The sequence below is a fragment of the Vombatus ursinus genome, unplaced genomic scaffold (assembly GCF_900497805.2).
Source record: "Vombatus ursinus unplaced genomic scaffold, bare-nosed wombat genome assembly UNPS02014159.1, whole genome shotgun sequence".
NCBI lineage: Eukaryota > Metazoa > Chordata > Mammalia > Diprotodontia > Vombatidae > Vombatus > Vombatus ursinus.
Genome location: NW_020953937.1, coordinates 777,710 through 794,224, shown reverse-complemented (window position 1 = coordinate 794,224; position 16,515 = coordinate 777,710). Strand labels below are relative to the sequence as shown.

The 16,515-nt window shown below is 55.6% G+C and overlaps 1 protein-coding gene and 1 pseudogene across 1 annotated transcript in view; one reads left to right on the top strand and one right to left on the bottom strand.

Moving 5' to 3' along the window:
- Positions 1-5,629: 5,629 nt before the first annotated feature.
- LOC114040948 overlaps positions 5,630-16,515 on the bottom strand; it is a 35,761-nt gene continuing 24,875 nt past the window's right edge. Inside the window, 13 exon segments of the mRNA XM_027859183.1 lie at positions 5,630-7,330; positions 8,826-8,900; positions 9,246-9,372; positions 10,362-10,502; positions 10,568-10,621; positions 10,800-10,865; positions 11,051-11,107; positions 11,597-11,666; positions 12,372-12,852; positions 12,903-13,728; positions 14,435-14,825; positions 14,888-15,055; positions 15,221-15,360. Coding sequence (XP_027714984.1) covers positions 5,637-7,330; positions 8,826-8,900; positions 9,246-9,372; positions 10,362-10,502; positions 10,568-10,621; positions 10,800-10,865; positions 11,051-11,107; positions 11,597-11,666; positions 12,372-12,852; positions 12,903-13,728; positions 14,435-14,825; positions 14,888-15,055; positions 15,221-15,360 — 4,290 coding nt within the window. The 3' untranslated portion in view covers positions 5,630-5,636.
- The window catches only part of LOC114040921, a 4,946-nt pseudogene continuing 1,254 nt past the window's right edge, over positions 12,824-16,515 (top strand).

Below are 16,515 nucleotides of genomic sequence, written 5' to 3'. Positions count from 1 at the left end.
CCAGACCAGGGAGTTCAGGCACCCCATTCTCTTTCTTCTTCTTGACTTCTGGCCAAGGTTGGGGGTCCGTATAAGTATTCAAGTGCAGAACTGTTCTTCCTTAGTCATTCCAGCCGATCACTTTCCCTCCTCAGCCTCTGAGCTTCCTTCAGACTTCAATCCTGCCTTCTACAAGCTCAGTCCCCTTGGCTGCTGTTTCCCCTCCCAGATTATCTCCCCTCTACTGTGTGTGTGTACCTGCACATGCAGGGCAGTATTTCTATAAAATCAGAATATGAGAGAGAGAGAAACAGAGAGAGACTGAGACTGACTGACTGTACCTAATCATTTCCATGGTTTCTTTCCTGTTAGACTGTGAGCTCCTCGTGGGCAGGGGCTGTGCTGGCCTTTCTTTGTGTCTGTAGTGATCAACCCAGTGCCTGGTACCTAGGAGAAGCTTGATAAGCACTTGGGGCTGGGGGTACAAAGACTAGCAGTACAGCCTCTGCCCACCAGGAGCTTACATTCTCTCAGGGAGAATACTACAGAGCACATCACATACAAAACATACAGACGGTTCCTGGGAGGACACCAGCAGCTGGCAGGCTGGGGAAGGAGGAAACGTGGCGTTCTGGAAGGCATTCCAAGGATGGCGCCCAGGTAAGAGGTAAGAGATGGCAGACGCTGCCCAGTTGCTGCAAGACGGGAAGCAGGATTTTCCTGGAGTCACAGAGTCTGAGATGGGATTGGAACGTTTCCAAGAAATTCAATATTTAAGCACTTTCTATGTGCTGGTCACTGTACAAAGTACTTTTTATAAATATCTCATTTGATCCTCACAACACTGAGAAAATTAGGTACAGTTTTACAGCTGGGGAAACTGAGGCAGCCTGCCATGTATCTGAGGCAGGATTTGAACTCAGGTCTCACCCCCATCCCCCAGCTCCTCTGCCTTCACTTCTCTAGCACCTTGGGTTCTGTACAGCTCCCATGTCTAACTTGATCCTCACAACTGTTCTTTCGATTTGACAGAGGAGGAAACAAACCCAGAGGGCCAAGAACAAGAAAGGCAGAGAATTGGCACAAAGACCATTGTTATCTTCACAATGCTGCTCTAAACTTTAGACCCTCTTCAGGTCTTGTCATTATCTGTGGCCAGTGAGGCCTCCCCATTCTAGGGACCAGCCCCACCAAAGTATAACCACCACCTCCCGGGGGCACCCATTCCCTGCTGTTTAGAGTGTCCATTAGGAAAGATCAGAAATGTTGGATTTTTCCCATGTTTCCCATGAGGAAAACTGAGGGTTAAGGAATACATCCAGCATCACACCTAGGAAAGCTTGGGACCCTCAGACATTCACAGGATCACAGACTCAGGGCTAGGAGGAACCTCGGAGAGCACCTGGTGGAAACTGAGGCTTTGACGGTGTGAACCCCTCCCCCAAGCATGTTGGACCCTCAAGACCCGAGAAAGGCCTAAGACCTCGATTGGCCAATCAGGAGAGACATTTTTGGCCCTCTTTGAGCTTAATCTACCATAATGCCCTGCGTGCTCTGGAGTAACAGATATGCTTTGCTTTGCTCTCTCAGTGAATCCAAATGCCCCCTGCTGTGTCAGCAACTACAAAGCCGGATGAAGCTGACCATGAGCCTTCTTCTGTTTATGAATGCCAAGGACAAGGCGCCTTGAACTAGACACCATCTTAAATAATGGGACTTTTCTTAGGTTAGGTTATGTTATGTTAATGATGGAAGAAACACAGATATCTTGGATCTATAATTTCAATGACACCTTGACATTCTGTCATATTTACAACCTATCCTATTAAGAAATTCCTTTCTCACATTATAGTTAAACACATATGGAGACTATCATTTCAGTTGACACAGGCATCCTGAGTTGGGACTGCTCTAAGTGTGTAAAGGGTGTTCAGCTTGGTTACTCTGAGTTCAGAATTATCTTCTGACTCCTGTGCCTGCATGACTCTCTGCCTTAATGAGAACAAATAAGCACCTTATAGCACACGTACAGCCTGATTCTGTTTGTTCCTTGTTCAAACCTTTGGTAAAGGGGAAACCCCATTCCGTTTGTTTCTTTGGACCAAATCTCTGGTAAATGGTTGACAACGGTTAATTAGGACTCGCTCAAAATGACACAGGCAGTAAGCGTCTCAGTCAATGAAGTGCTTTTGTCTTTCAGCTGAGTCCACGTGATTTGGGGTTTTCTTGGCAGAAATAATGGAGTGGTTTGACATTCCTTCTTCAGGTCATTTTACAGATGAGGAAACTGAGGCAAACAGGGTTAGGTGACTTGCCCAGGGTCACACTGCTAGTGTGAGGCCGGATCTGAATCTTCCTGACTCCAGGCCTAGGCTGGATTCACTGCCCAACCTAGGAGGCCATTGAGTGCTTACTGCCCCAAGCATTCATTTGCCCTAGGCCTAGGGATGGAAAGGCAAAAGACAATCTGGGCCCTCCAAGAGTTTACATTTGAATGGGAAAGACTACTGGCCAAAAGCCTGGTGTCTCAAAGTTAGAACAGAAGGCATTCTGGAAAGTATGTTGTCCAGCTGACATGGCTGGATTGTAGAGGATGAGGAGAGAAGGTCAGAAGGGCCCAGCTAGGGATGGCTCTGAATGCCACAGGAGTGTCTGTTTGATCTTGGAGGGAACAGGGGGCCATAGGTACCCACTAGGCAGGAAGAAATAGGCTATTAGATCACTTGAGAAAGCAGGTAAGGCTGTTGGAATAGCCCCAGGGAAAGGTGAGGAGGGCCAGCACCAGAGTCCTAGAGAGGGGCGTACTCCTGACAAGAAACTGGATCTGTGGGGTGACCCTGAGGGGGGATGTCCCCCAGAATGACTGGCGGACTAGCGGTGCCCTCAGCAGCCAAAGCTGGCTGAGTTCCCCTGGACCTGCGAAGCACCCAGACCAACAGGCTAGCTTGTGGCACTGACCCCCTGGAATTCCACGCGCTCATGTAAAAGTGGCATGGGAATAAATGTTGTCTTACCTAAGGATTTAAACATCAGCTTCTCAGATTGGGGGGAATGTGGACAGACTAGTTCTTTCTTAAAAGGCCTGGGGGCTTTAGTGGGCTGCAAGTTCTAGGTGAGTCAGCCCTTGGACCCACCTGCCCCACTGTGCTTTATCCTCATCAGACCCATCTGGAGGACCCAGTGTAGGAAAGAGATTGAGAAGTCTGAGAATGTGCAGAGGTAGGCAGCCAGTGTGGGTAAGGGTCTTTGGCCCCATTCATGAGGGCTGCTGGAAGGAACTGGGAGTATTGGGTCTGGAGAATGAAAGCCCTGGGATGAGGCGGGGAAGAGAGGTGGAGCTGTGGCAACTCTCTCCAGGAATCCAGAGGCCGTCATGAGGAACACGGGGCCCACTTGCTCTGCTTGGCCCCAAAGGGCAGCATTGAGAGCTGGCTCTCTGGGGGCCTTCTTGAGGGGTGCCTGGAGCTCTTTGGCCAAAGGCCAGACAAGTGACCATCTGGCAAGTGAGCTGGCCAGGGAATCCTTTCTCGGGTTTAGGCTGGAATAGACTGCTTCAGAGGCCCCTTACGCCCCTGAAATGTGTACATTCCCCTGCATGGACCACAGGGGCAGCCCCAAGAAGAACAGAGGCTCTGGTGAAGTTAAGCCGCTTCCTAGTGATGCAGAATGTCTCCGAGCCTACAAAATAGGGACAATAATCCTCAAACCACTCACCTCCTCACAGCTGCAAGACCATGGTGGTAGTGCAAGAAGCTGGACTCCTCTCACCCCCATCTCCTGCTTGGCCCTGGTTCCCATGCTGGGCTATCCTTTGGTTGGGGAGGGTGCCACCCAGAAGCAGAGACGCCTTTGTGCAAGGGCCCAACTCACCTATTTCCTTTCCAAAAGTGCTGTGACCATCAGGAAGCCCAGCAGGGAGGAGGCCTTTCTCCTTTCAGAGCAAGGGACTGGCTAGGGAGCCTCTGGGAGGTTTCAGGGACAGCTGTGAGGATGTGTGCAGTGGGCATCCTTCTGTAAACGGTTTAGGTCGGCGGGGGGTGGGGGGGACGAGGAGGAGGCTCCTTGACCGGCTGCGGAATGAGACTCTGGCTGGGCCTCAGTCAGTCAGTCCTTTCCTGGGATCCCTTCTCTGGGCTAAATTCTTCCTGCCTATCGGCATTCTGGTAAAAGACGAGAGGCAACGTTGTAGGGAGGGGGGAAGTCGTGGGCCCTCCCTGGCCGAGGCCGACTGTGGCCCTGTGAATACAGGCCTTGACCGCTGGCCTTGGCAGGGGTGGGAACAAGACAGGATCTGCAGCCAACTCAGCCCTGATACCCAAAGATGGAGGAAAGGAACAGCCTCAGGGATGGATGGCAGCTGAACCCAGGACTCACTCAGCGGAGATGCCACATCTGGACAGGGACTTGCTAGGACATGGGCTATGCAGAAAGTGCCTCACGTCTGAACCCCCTCCCCAAAGCCTGAGGTGCTGAGGAGGGGTGCTTGGACCCCTGCACTTGCTCTATCTTTGGAGTAAACAGCCCTTTGTAAAAGCTAATGGATATTTACTGGCTAAATGGAACTTGGGTACCAGTCGCTGGTGGCTAACCATGGCCAGAATGAGGGCTTGAGGCAATGATGCCCTCAGCCCCTCAAGGCTGCTCCTCGTGCCCCGAGGGGAAGGTGGTGCTGGCCTTGCTCAGAGACAGGAGGTCAGAATGCTCCCAGAGCCGTTCCTACAACGAGAGAAAACTAATCTGGGGTCCACAATGAGTGGACCAACCCCAGTGGAGAGCTGCACAGGAGAGGCAGTCATGCATGCCTGTGTTACAGCTGCTTCCCTGGACAGAGGCCCCCTCGGAGGAGCTCCCACGTGCGTCAGAACACCGAAGGATGAAAATGCAGTGGCATTGTCCAGGGAGCTTCCCGTCATGTCCCAGGCCTCATCCCAGAAGCACTCCCTGTGCCCTGCGCTGTCTGATGAAAGGCCACCTATGTGAACCTTCAATGCAGCTGAGGGGACTGAGGAGGAAGAGAAGGCAGCAGCCCAAGCATCAGAACTCAGATCCCAGAGGGAGGGCTGGCAGGGAGCACAGAAGCCATTTCTGCAGCTCGAGCCTCCCTTCCTACATTGCAGAGGCCTAGAGTCACACACAAGGAGTTCCTGGAAGAGCAGGGACTGCAGCACACATCCTGGGGTAAGAGCACGGCCACCCATCTAATCACAGCAGAAAAGCTAACCCAGGGAGGAGCCCCCACAGCCTCCCCTTCTCTGTGCCTCCCTTCCCAGGTCAGGTATTTTTATAAAAAGGTGAGAGGGCTCCGACCTGGGGCCAACTGAGTCATGGCTCTGCCTGTGGCAGGCATCTCTCCCCCAAACGCTCAGAGAAGGCCACTGGCAGTGCCCTACAGGGTGGATGGTGAAGGCATTCCTAGGAATACTGGCCTCCAGGACAGAACGGGTCAGGACAGGCTGAGGGCAGCGACGGAGGTGCTGTCCGTTCTGCACTTTCCTGGATCGTTGCCTCAGCAAGCATTCAGAAATTCTCTGTGCCTGCAATCCTAGGAACTGTACAGGGCCAAGAGATGCACAGCCCGCAGCTCCCCCTCTTGCCCGCTTGTGTCATCATGAGCATCTAACAGTCACTGTGACCCGCTTCCCGCCTCCTCCACCAGTTCAGACTTGGGCAGCAGCGTGAAGGCCCCGATGCCTGAGGAGTGCTGACGAGCCCTGGAAGCCTTTCCCACACTCATCACACCAATAGGGTTTACTTCCAGCGTGAATTCTTTGATGTCGACTGAGAGCCGAGCAGTAACTAAAAGCTTTCCCACACTCGTTACATTCGTACGGTTTTTCTCCAGTGTGAATTCTCTGATGTTGAGAAAGGTATTTGCTCTGGCTGAAAGTTTTCCCACAATCACTGCATGCATAGGGCTTCTCTCCAGAGTGAATTATCTGGTGTTTGTTCAGGTATATGCTCTGAGTGAAGGCCTTCCCACATTCATGACATTTATAGGGTTTCTCTCCAGTATGGATTCTCTGATGCACAATCAGGACTGAGGAGTCACTGAAGGCTTTCCCACATGCATGACATTCATAGGGTTTCTCTCCCGTATGAATTCTCTGGTGTTTGGTAAGGGAAGAACTCTGGCTAAAGGCTTTCCCACAATCACTGCATTCATAAGGTTTCTCTCCAGTGTGGATTCTCTGGTGTCGAGTGAGCTGTGCAATCTGGTTGAAGGCTTTTCCACATTCATTACACTCATAGATTTTCTCTCCAGTGTGAATTCTCTGGTGTTGAGTGAAGTGAGTTCTCCTTCTAAATGCCTTCCCACATTCCCTGCACTCATAGGGTTTCTCCCCAGTATGAATTCTCTGGTGTTGAATAAGGGCTGAGCTTTCAGTGAATGTTTTTCCACATTCAACACACTCATAGGGCTTCTCTCCTGTGTGGATTCTTCTGTGTTGAATAAGGTGTGTCCTTTGGCTGAAAGCTTTTCCACATTCATTGCATACATAAGGTTTCTCCCCAGTGTGAATTCTCTGGTGTTGAACAAGGGTAGAACGGCAACTGAACCCTCTCCTACATTCTTCACACTCATAGGGCTTCTCTCCAGTGTGGATTCTCTGGTGCTTGGCAAGGGGTGCGCTCTGGCTGAAGGCTTTGCCACACTGATTGCATTGGTAGGGTTTCTCTCCAGTGTGGATTCTCTGGTGTTCAGTAAGGTATATGCTCCGGCTGAAAGTCTTTCCACACTCACTGCATTCGTAGGGTTTCTCCTCAGAAGGACTCACATGGTACTGAACATAGGCCAAGTGGTGACTTAGAGATTTTCTGTTTTCCCTTGGGTTTTCTCTAATGTGAACTCTCTGGTGTTGAACCAAGTGTGAGTTTTGCTGGAAAACTTTCCCACATACACTGCATGGATAGATTTTCTCTTCAGCATGAGTTCTCTCATGTGGAATATGGCTTGTGCGGTCCCCCAACGGTTTCCCAAATTCATTATTCCATAGATAAGATTTCTGTTCTGAGATTGTCCTGCTCTGACAGCCAATAAGGCCTGAGCGGTAAGTGAAGGCTTTCCTCACTTTGTTCCGGGGGAGGCTTTTTCCAGGGGCATCCCACTTAGGAAGGCCTTCCCTTGCAGGGAGTATGGTGCTCACACCATCTCTGTCCTTCAGGGGCATGTTCTTGGAGAGGTTCTCTCCTACCATCTGTCTGTCCTGGCTCCCTGGTTTGCTCTCAAACCCGCCCGTGCAGCTCCAGGCTTCTCTCAACGTCGTGTCCATTGAGGGTCTTTCCATCTGTGCTGGCTGGAATAAGGCAGTGTCCTGCTTTGGGCTTAAAGCCTCTGGCCCAGTCTTCCCATCTGAAAGAAATTTGTGAAACCCTCAAATGGCCCATTTGTTGTCAGAGAAGGAAAACTCCCAAGTGGATAAAATCACCATCAATGCCACCAACAGCAGCATGGCTTAGAGGGTCCTCCAGTCACCCATGGACTGTGGAAAGAGAAGGGCAGGGAGGGAGCAGGTTGGGATCAGGTATGGCAGGTAGAGCCAGCAGTGGGATTGGGCGGGGTGGAAGGGAGGGCAGCCCAGACAGGAGGTGAGAGGGAGGGCAGCTGGGGGGAGGTAGTTGGGGGGGGGGCCGCCCAGGTGGGGGGGAGGGGGGGCGGGGGGGCGGGGGGGGGAGGAAGGGCGGCCCAGAGGGGGGGGGGGGGGGCAAGGGGGCAGCCCCACACTCCAGAACTCTCCTCGGGGCCACTTCTTCCAGGATGCCTCCCCGATTCTCCCAGCTGAAGATCTAAGCTCTCCCATCACCCCTCTGACACACTACCAGGTGCAATGTTTATTTCAGACAGTATTTTAGCCCACGCTCACACAGGCGAGGCTCCACTTTTCACCTTCATGTCCCCAGCAGCAAGCATAGGGCCATGTTTGCCGAACTGCAGAGTTTCTGAGCAGGGGAGCTCCTTGCGAGGAAAACCCAGCTTCGGGATGGTGCACCTGGCAGCGGACCCTGGGTGAGCGGGAGGTGAGTCTAGCTCTAAAAGGCTACAGCAAACACCAGGCCTGCAGTTAGGAAGGCCTTCGAGGACTGGAGAGAAGTGGGCTGTTTCCAGGAGACCCCACTGAGGATGAACCAACAGATGTTGGGACACGGGGCGCAGGGTGCAGGAGAAGGGTGGCTCTGGCATCTCAGGCTTGGGGAGCCCGAAATGGGCCTGGAAGAATTGGGCAGCTTGGAAGGGACCTGGTGCACAATGAGAGAGCTGGCCAGGAGCAGGAGTGGGGGAGGGGATGGAGGCTAGAGATCAGAGGTCAAGCCTGGAGCTTATGAGCCTAAAGGGAGGGCATGAGCCCTGAGCAGTGTGACTGCAGAGAACAGGGGGCACCAGGGTGGGGGAGGGGGGGAGGAGGAAGAGGAGGGACACCTGGAGGGGAGGGAGCTTCGGCACCCAGAGCCCGAGGAGGGACCACAAGATACTCCCCTGGCCTGGCCCCAGTTCCCCAAGGGGCCGGGGGGGAGCCCGAGTCTGGCCTGACTGCACCAGACTGATGGGGGCTGTCTTGGGGTCCCAGGGAGAGGAGGGCCACAATGGCTGGGCAGGAGGGCAGCACAGTCAACAGGGAACCACCCCAGCAAGGCCACGCCATGCTCCAGAGTGCTCTCCCCCCACCTCACAGGGTTACTTAGGAAGAAACTGAGGTTTGGCAGGAGTGGCCATGGCTCCAGGCTCCCCCGGCTGCCTCTCCAAAGCTTTGGGGTGATGGATCCTCAGCCTGAGCTGGAGGGGAGGGACCTCAGACATCCCTGGCCCGCCTTCTCCGCCCAAGGACCCTATTCTGGTGACCCTCACTCACCAGCTCCCTCCACAACCCTCAGCATGTCCACTTGTTCCAAATGGCAGAGAGTGTCATGGTCAGGAACTGCAATCCCTGCTTGGGGAGAGAAAAACAGGCCATGGCCGCTTGTGCCGGGAGGCTGAATCCTCGCTGAGCTCAAGCCTGGCCCAGGGTAGGGGGCACCGGCCACTGCCTGCCCCAGAGGCCCCCCACCGTCAGGAAGCCCTTCTTCCTGGGGCCTGCACAGTCCCTGGTGGGAACACTCCACGGCTGGCTCAGCCCTCCCAGTCTACAGGGACAATGGGGGGGCAGCCATGTCTTCTACCCCAAAGCTCAGGCTCCCTGGCCCCTGAGCTCCATCTCCCAATACCCTTCGGAGGTCTCTGCAATGACTGGTGCTATCAGGATGATTCACGGCGGGAGTGGGGGCCGCCTTACCCAGGGAGATCAGGTTCCGGTAGGTCTCCAGCATCACGTCCCGGTACAGCTGCCTCTGAGAGAGGCCCAGCCGGCCCCACTCCTCCCGGGTGAAGTCCACAGCCACGTCCCGGAAGGTCACGGGCTCCTGAAACACAGAACACGCACCTGCTGGCTGGGGGGCCCTGGTGGGCAGGGTAGGGAGCCGGGAAGGGCCCTTGGAAGCGAACCCCCAAGCAGCTTTGGCCATGACCTCGGGGTGGGACCAGGGCCATCGGCAGCCCCAGAACCAGCAAACCCACTTTCAGTGAAGTGGAATAAGAGGAGAGCCATGGCCTTGGGCACGGAGGGTCCAGGCTTCACTGCTGCCTTCCCTCAGGCTCCATAAGCCCGGGATCTGGGCTCGCTCCCTCTCTGGGGCCCATGGGGGAAGCAGGAGATGGACTGAGCTGGGGGCCTCCCGCCCTGAGGCCCACCCCTGGGACCTCCTTTGACAAATGTTTCCGAGGACTGAGAGTCTGGATTGACAAGCCTTGGGTGCAAAGTCGGAGGCCCTAGGTTCGGTGCCACTCTGACACTGATGGAGCACTGGGCCTGCAGTCAGGGAGACACGGATGATGCTGGGCAAGTCACTTCACTTCTGCCTGCCTCAGTTTCCTCAACTGTAAAGTGGAGATCATACCAGTGTCCACCTGCCAGGGTTGTTGTGGGTCCAGTGGGACAATAAATGCCTAGTGCTTTGCAAACACTGAAGCCTCCTTGGTACATCTCCCATTGAGGGAGGGGGTGGCTGCCTAGCTCACTGATACTGAAGTCCTGCCCCCTCCCCATCCTTCGGGGCCAGAGGGAGTCCTCTCCAACGTCTTCCTCCTCCCAAACAGCCTGCATCCAGTCCTTCCCTGGGCCTCAGTTTCCCTGCTGTGGGAGTGTACGAGGTGACAGCGACACAGGCCCCTCTTCACACTCGGAGGTCAAGTGAACAAGGTATTTGGCAGAGGGCACAGAGACAAAATCCAAACAAATCCTGCCTTCAGGAAGCTTATCTTCTACTGGGGGTGGGGGTGGGGGGTGCGAAGAGGGCCACAGAAAAGCAAATACAAAAGATGCAAAGTAAGAGGTGGGAGGGGTGGCACTAACCACTGGGGGTGCCACAGAGGGAGGGGTGACAGAGGGCTGGACTGCACAGTCACTCAGGTCTGGAGAGGCAAGAGGAGCCCAGCTCCAAGGAGGAGTGTCCACGGGGGAGCTGCCCAGGCAGCCTGACTCTGGGGTCACCTCCTAGCTCAGTTTCCTCCACTGTAAAATGGGAGGGCAGTGGCTGTGAAGAAATCCCTGACCCTAACCTCAAACAGCAGGATGAACCAGCTCCTGGGGGGGGGGGGTTCAGTGACGTTGCTCTACAGCCCAACCCCCCCCATATGGAGGCCCCTCTGGGAGCCACCGGGCCAGGGGGGGGCCCACGGTCCCAGCAGAGAGCCTGGCTCCAGCCGCCCTGCCTGGCAGGGCTGTCTCGTCTTTCCCAAGGCTACCCTACCAAGGTTGGTGACCCAGCTCTACAGCACAACCCCACCCCACCTCAATGGGGAGGCTGAGCTCCCTCTGGGTGCTGACTGCAGACACTGCCCAGACCAAACATGGTGGCTCAGGCAGTAGGGGGGAGATGAGAGGTAGGGGCAGAAGGGAGAAAGGGGGGCCTCAGATGACTGGAGGAGCCTGGGGAGTGAAGTAGGGGCAAAACAGGTAAGCTCTGGGTACAGAGGCCCACACAGCTGCCCCCTGAGAATGAGCCGGGGCAATCTGGAAGCCAGGAGGAAACCCAGACTCACCTGGCACCCCGAGGCCATCCCTCCGGTGCTAAGCTCCCTTCTGAGCCAGGGGCTGAGCTGGAAGAGCAGAGAGAGAGTGCCAGTCTGCCCTGCCCTACCCCCCTCCCCTAGCTATCAGAGCCCAGCTTCCCTCCTCTTCCTCCCCCTGCCCCACCCCCATCCCCCAGGGGGAGGGGGAGATGCCTCCCCTAGCCATCCCTCCTCTTCCTCCTTGTCTCTTCTCCTCCCCCTGCCCCCCCTCCCCACTTGAGGCATCTCTGAGGAAGGGGTTCCCTTTCTGACAATAACTGCTGGGAAAACTAGGCAGAAGTTAATTGGAGAAGCATTTCCCACCACAACGGGTGACCTCAACACTGAGTTCACACCATGGAAAATGAAGAGAGTGTGATCAGGAGGGTTCTTAGGCAAACAAGCGCTGACAGATAAACACTTCTGCACGAATGGAGTTGATGAAGATAGAGTCAGAAGAAGGGAAAATAGCATCCCCAAAGATCTCTGGCATGGAGAGAGGGTGAGGCAGAAGCTGCAGAGGAAGGACGAGCCCACACCCGAACCCTCTGCAGCCTCCAGCACCTCGAGCTCGGGCCTTCCCTCTGCCGCTTCACTGGCTCTGCAGCTGGCCACAAACACACAGGATGCCCAGGCACTCCCCCATCCTGAGTGCCTCCCCAGTACTTCCCAAGGACGGGCAAACTCCTTCACTTGGCACTGCAGGTCTTTCCAGCCTGATCTCATCACTCCCCCACGTACCACCTCTGCTCAGGGGGTTCCATAGGCTGGAATGCCCTCTTTGCCCCCGAGAGCCCAACCTCGTGGTCTCTCCTCCAGGAAACATCTCTCAGCACCTTCTAGCGCTACAGGTGGACATGCCAAGATGACTCCAGGATCTGTAAAAACCTCTCACTTCTAGTCTATCATCTCTAAGCTTGAGCCCAAGGAGCACCTGGTGGTGCAGAAGATATCTTCTGCATTTTGACCCGAGGTCAAATTCAGCCCAGACACTTCCTATCTGCGTGAAACCTGGGTAAGTCACATTACCACTGCCTGCCTCAGTTTCCTCATCTGTACAATGGGGATCACAACAGCCCTGCGTTTTGGGCTGCTGGGTAAAATGAAACGACACGATATTTGTCAAGCGCTAGATGATTCGCTGCTATTATCATCGTTATTAATTACACTTGGAGGATCTCTAAGCACTTTGCAGCTCCAGAGCCGAAGACATCATGGCCTCAGGATCTCTAAGCACCTCCTGGGCTACAATTCAGGACTCAAAGCCTGGAGGATCTATAAGCATTGCGCAGCTCTTAAGCCCATGACTCACCCTCCTCCCCCGCCCAGCAGGGGCCGCTGTGGAGCCAGACTCACCCCCCCGCGTGCGCGGAGCCAGACAAAGCGAGATACGCACTCGGACCTCGCGCCAGACTGCGCCTGCGCAAGGTCCATCTGCGGAGGGCCTAAGACTACGCGTCCCACAATGCACCGGAATGACGCCTGCGTATCGAAAGCAACCGTATACAATTCCCACAGCGCCTCCGTAGATGGCGTTAGGTCCACTGCGGCCGCAGAGGCCCAGGTCGCTGTAGGGAGGGCCTTGCCCAAAGTGGGGTCGGGATCCGAGTCGAGTCTAGGGCGCTGCGGTCCGTGCTCCCAGTCCGAGAGGGGCGGCAGGTGGGTCTTGGGCGGACTGGAATCGCTTCTCAGGCCTCGGCCCTGACCCAGCCTCGACTCCTTCAGAGTCCGCGGGAGCCGAGCCCCTGCCGCTAGGGCCGCTGGGAAACTGAGTCCCGACGAGCGGCTGCCGCCTCGGACTCGCGAGTGCGCACGCGCATCCGCAGGTGAGTTGAAGACTTGCCCCAAAGGCCGCCTGGGCGCAGGCGCAGCCAACGGGGCTTGCGGCAACTACCCAGACGGGTTGTCCGCCGCCTCTCTTGTGCGCAGGCGCGTCCTCGTCTTGCGGGTCCTACTTTGCCCGCCTCCGCGCGCTCGCGTCGGTGGGAGGGGTGGGGGGAGAAGGGGGCGTTGAGTCCGGACCCCGGGCCGCGCTCGGACGGGGGACTGAGGCGGGGTGGGGGAGGGGTCAGGGGTCCTCCAGGGCCCGGAGTGAAGGCGGGAGGAGGAGGAGGAGGAGGGCCCTGCGTCTCTTTGGCTACCGGGCGGGCCGCGCCAATGAGGTTCGCGGTTTCCATGGTAACAGCGGGGCGGGGCGGGGCATGCGTGGGGGCGGGGCCTCCAGCCCTTACCGCGGGGCTTTGCCTTTTGACGTGGAGCGCGCTTAGAGATCCTAGAGAAGCTGCCTCCCCAGGGGCCAGGTGTCGGCTCCCGGGAGTGGAAGGGTGGGGCGGGGTGCTAAGCAGGCTCTTTGGTTTGGCCTCATCATCTCCACGGTACAGGGGAGGAAACTGAGGCAGGCTGCGGAGTGAGCCCCCCTCCCCTCCCAGCCGCCCCTGGCCAGGGTCTGGACTGCTGCGCAGAGGGCGCTCCAGGGCCCCCTCCCCCCAGCATACAGTAGGCGCATAATAAAGGCCTTTGGCGAATGAGCTGGGGTGCCCGAGCCGTGGGCGGTGCCTGGAGGGGATGATGGGGGCTCTGGTCTCCCAGTGACCCTCGGGCCAGAGCTGCCCCCGGGAGCCAAGGTGGGGGAGCCTGGCCCTGGGCTGGGATGGGCACCGCCCTCCACCCTGTGGGGCAGCGGAGAGGCTTCTCCATCGCGGCTTGGAAGCCCGGGGTCTGCCCTGGACCCCCTCCTACCTGTGTGTTCACCCCTCGGGGCGGCCCCCCCCCCCCCCCCCCCCCCCCCCCCCCCCCCAGCCCAGGTAACAGTGCTGAGGCTACTGGCCAGGTTGTCACACCCCCTCCAGGCTGGCCCTGCGCTCAGGCACAGGCCCCACTTTGGCCACAGCCACCCCACCATGTGCACACATAGTAAGCTCCAGGGGCTCCCTGTTCCCCTCCTACCTCTCCAGGCTTCTTATACCTCCATCCTGTGCCCGCTAAGGCTGGACCCTTTCTCCTGCCCTGGCTGGCTGCCTCTGCCATCCAGCTCCTTCCAGATAAGATGTCGGTAAAGGGCTTAGCACAGTGCCTGGCACACAGTAGGGGCTTAATCAATGCTTCTTAGCTTCTAAAAGTCCTTGTGTCAAAAGCTGGAAGTCCCAGAGAGGCTGAGTCCCCTTCCAAGGGACATTGGAGGTAGGGCACTTTGAGTGTTGCAGAAGCAGCATTTTTAAAGTCCCTTAAAGGGAACCTAAAACACATAAACAGATGGAGCAGTTTCCTACAAGTTGAGAGTCGGTCAGTCAAAAGGTATTTATTTAGTGAGCAGCCTAGGGATGGAGACACACCAAATGCACACAGCTGTGGAATAAGACTGGAGAGGAGGAGCACCAGAAAAGGCCTTGGCTCAGGAGGAAGGCCCAGGGGCCTCTCAGGGACAGTCGCCATAGGGAGCCACTGGAGTGGATTGAATAGGGGGTGACATGGTGGAACCTGGAGTGATGTAGGGCAGCCTCTTTCCTTCAGAGAGTCCAGGCAGCCTGGGCCAGGTGGATGATGAGAGGAAGATGGAGCCCTGGGGCAGTTGGCCTCCGCCCTCTCCTGCCATCTGGCCAGCCACCTACCCCTTTGCCCTCCTGTGGCCAGACCCCAGAGCATCTGACCACAGGCTCCTTGGAGCTGGCTCTCAGCAGAAGGCATCAGTGGAAGCCCTGACTGTGCCAGATGGCTGTTGGGCACCAGGAGATAATACAAGTACCAAGAATGGAGCAATTCCTGTGCACTTGGAGCAGGAGCTCCAAGTGCCCCCCTCTCATGAGGGGGGCACTAGGGGTGAATGATTACATAGGAAAAGGATCCATAGGAGGTGGCCAGGGGGTGGTGAGGGCAGGCCCTGCAGGCTCAGGAGAAACTTCATGCAGAAGGTGGGCCTGGAGCTGGGTCTCAGGAGAGCTGGGAGCTGGGGGTGGGACAGAGTGCAGGGCAAAGGCCTGCAGACTGGACTTGAACTGTCTTAGGGAAGGAACAGGGAGTGGGCCATTTTGACTGGGTTGCTGAAACTCCCAGGGAGTGGTAGTTGGTGCGGCTGAAAAGGACTGATTAAGTCATGGCTTATAGCCATGGCCAAATCTGTATTTAGGAAAATCCCTTTGGTAGCAACACAAAGGTATAACTGACCTGAGAAGAGACTTGCAGAGAGGCACCTCGGGTTCTAAGGAGGTGTAGAGAGGAAGGAGCCACAGGAGAGGTGTGCATGTCAGGGAGCCTGTGGAGCTGCTGGGGTCATGAGCCTGGGAAGCTGGAAGGGTGAGGGAGCCCTTGACAGAAATAGAGAAGTTTGAAAGGGGCAAGGGGGGATGTCTCCAGGACATCCATTGTGGAATGTCCAGTGAGTGCTTGGTGATGTGGGATGGAAGGTCAGGGAAGAGACTGAGGCCAGGTAGATAGACCTGGGAGTCCTCTGCATAGGATTGATTGTGGTTCAACCCATGGGGTCTTGAGGAACACCCACAGCTGGGGTGGACCTTGGGGATACTGAGGGAGAAGGATCAGTCTCTACTGCAAGGAGATGACGTTCAGTTGGACATTTATAGAGATAGGTTTTTTTGTTTCTTTCAGACTGGGCAACCAGCAAATCAGCTGGAAAGCAGGGCGTTGCTGAAGAAAGATCTTCTCAGATGGAAATAATGGAAAGACTCCCAAGGGACATTTCCTTAGATTCCAAAGTAGGAGAAACCAAGACGGAAAAGAGAGGAAAACAAGAGACCCATTTAAGCCCCCCTGAAGCCACAGCTGAGAACAGTGGCCGCAAACACAATGACAGCAAGAACTCCATAAGTACAAAGACAGTCTTGGTTCCTAGAGTCAGAGGGCCTATGGAGCTGAGGCCCCCAAAGCTTGATCCACACGGGAAGAGTTCAAAACAGCATTCAAAACCAATCAAACCAGAGAAAATTTGTGAAGAGAACAAGCCATGGAAATGTAATGAATGTGGGAAAGCCTTCAGCTACTGCTCAGCCTTCATTCTTCACCAGAGGGTTCATACTGGGGAGAAGCCTTATGCATGTCAAGAATGTGGGAAGGCCTTTAGCCAGAGCATACACCTTACACTGCACCAGAGAATTCACACTGGGGAAAAGCCCTACGAATGTAATGAGTGTGGGAAAGCCTTCAGCCAGGGCTCCTATCTTATTTCACATTGGAAAACACACACTGGAGAGAAACCCTATAAATGTAATGAATGTGGGAAAGCCTTCACGAGAATTTCACACCTTACACAGCATCAAAGAACCCACACTGGGGAGAAACCATACAAATGCAGTGAATGTGGGAAATCCTTTAGGAATCGTTCATCCCTAATAGAACATCAGAGAATTCACACTGGAGAGAAACCCTATGAGTGTACAGAATGTGAGAAGTCATTTCGTTTCTCTTCAGCACTAATTAGACACCAGCGAATTCATACAGAAGAG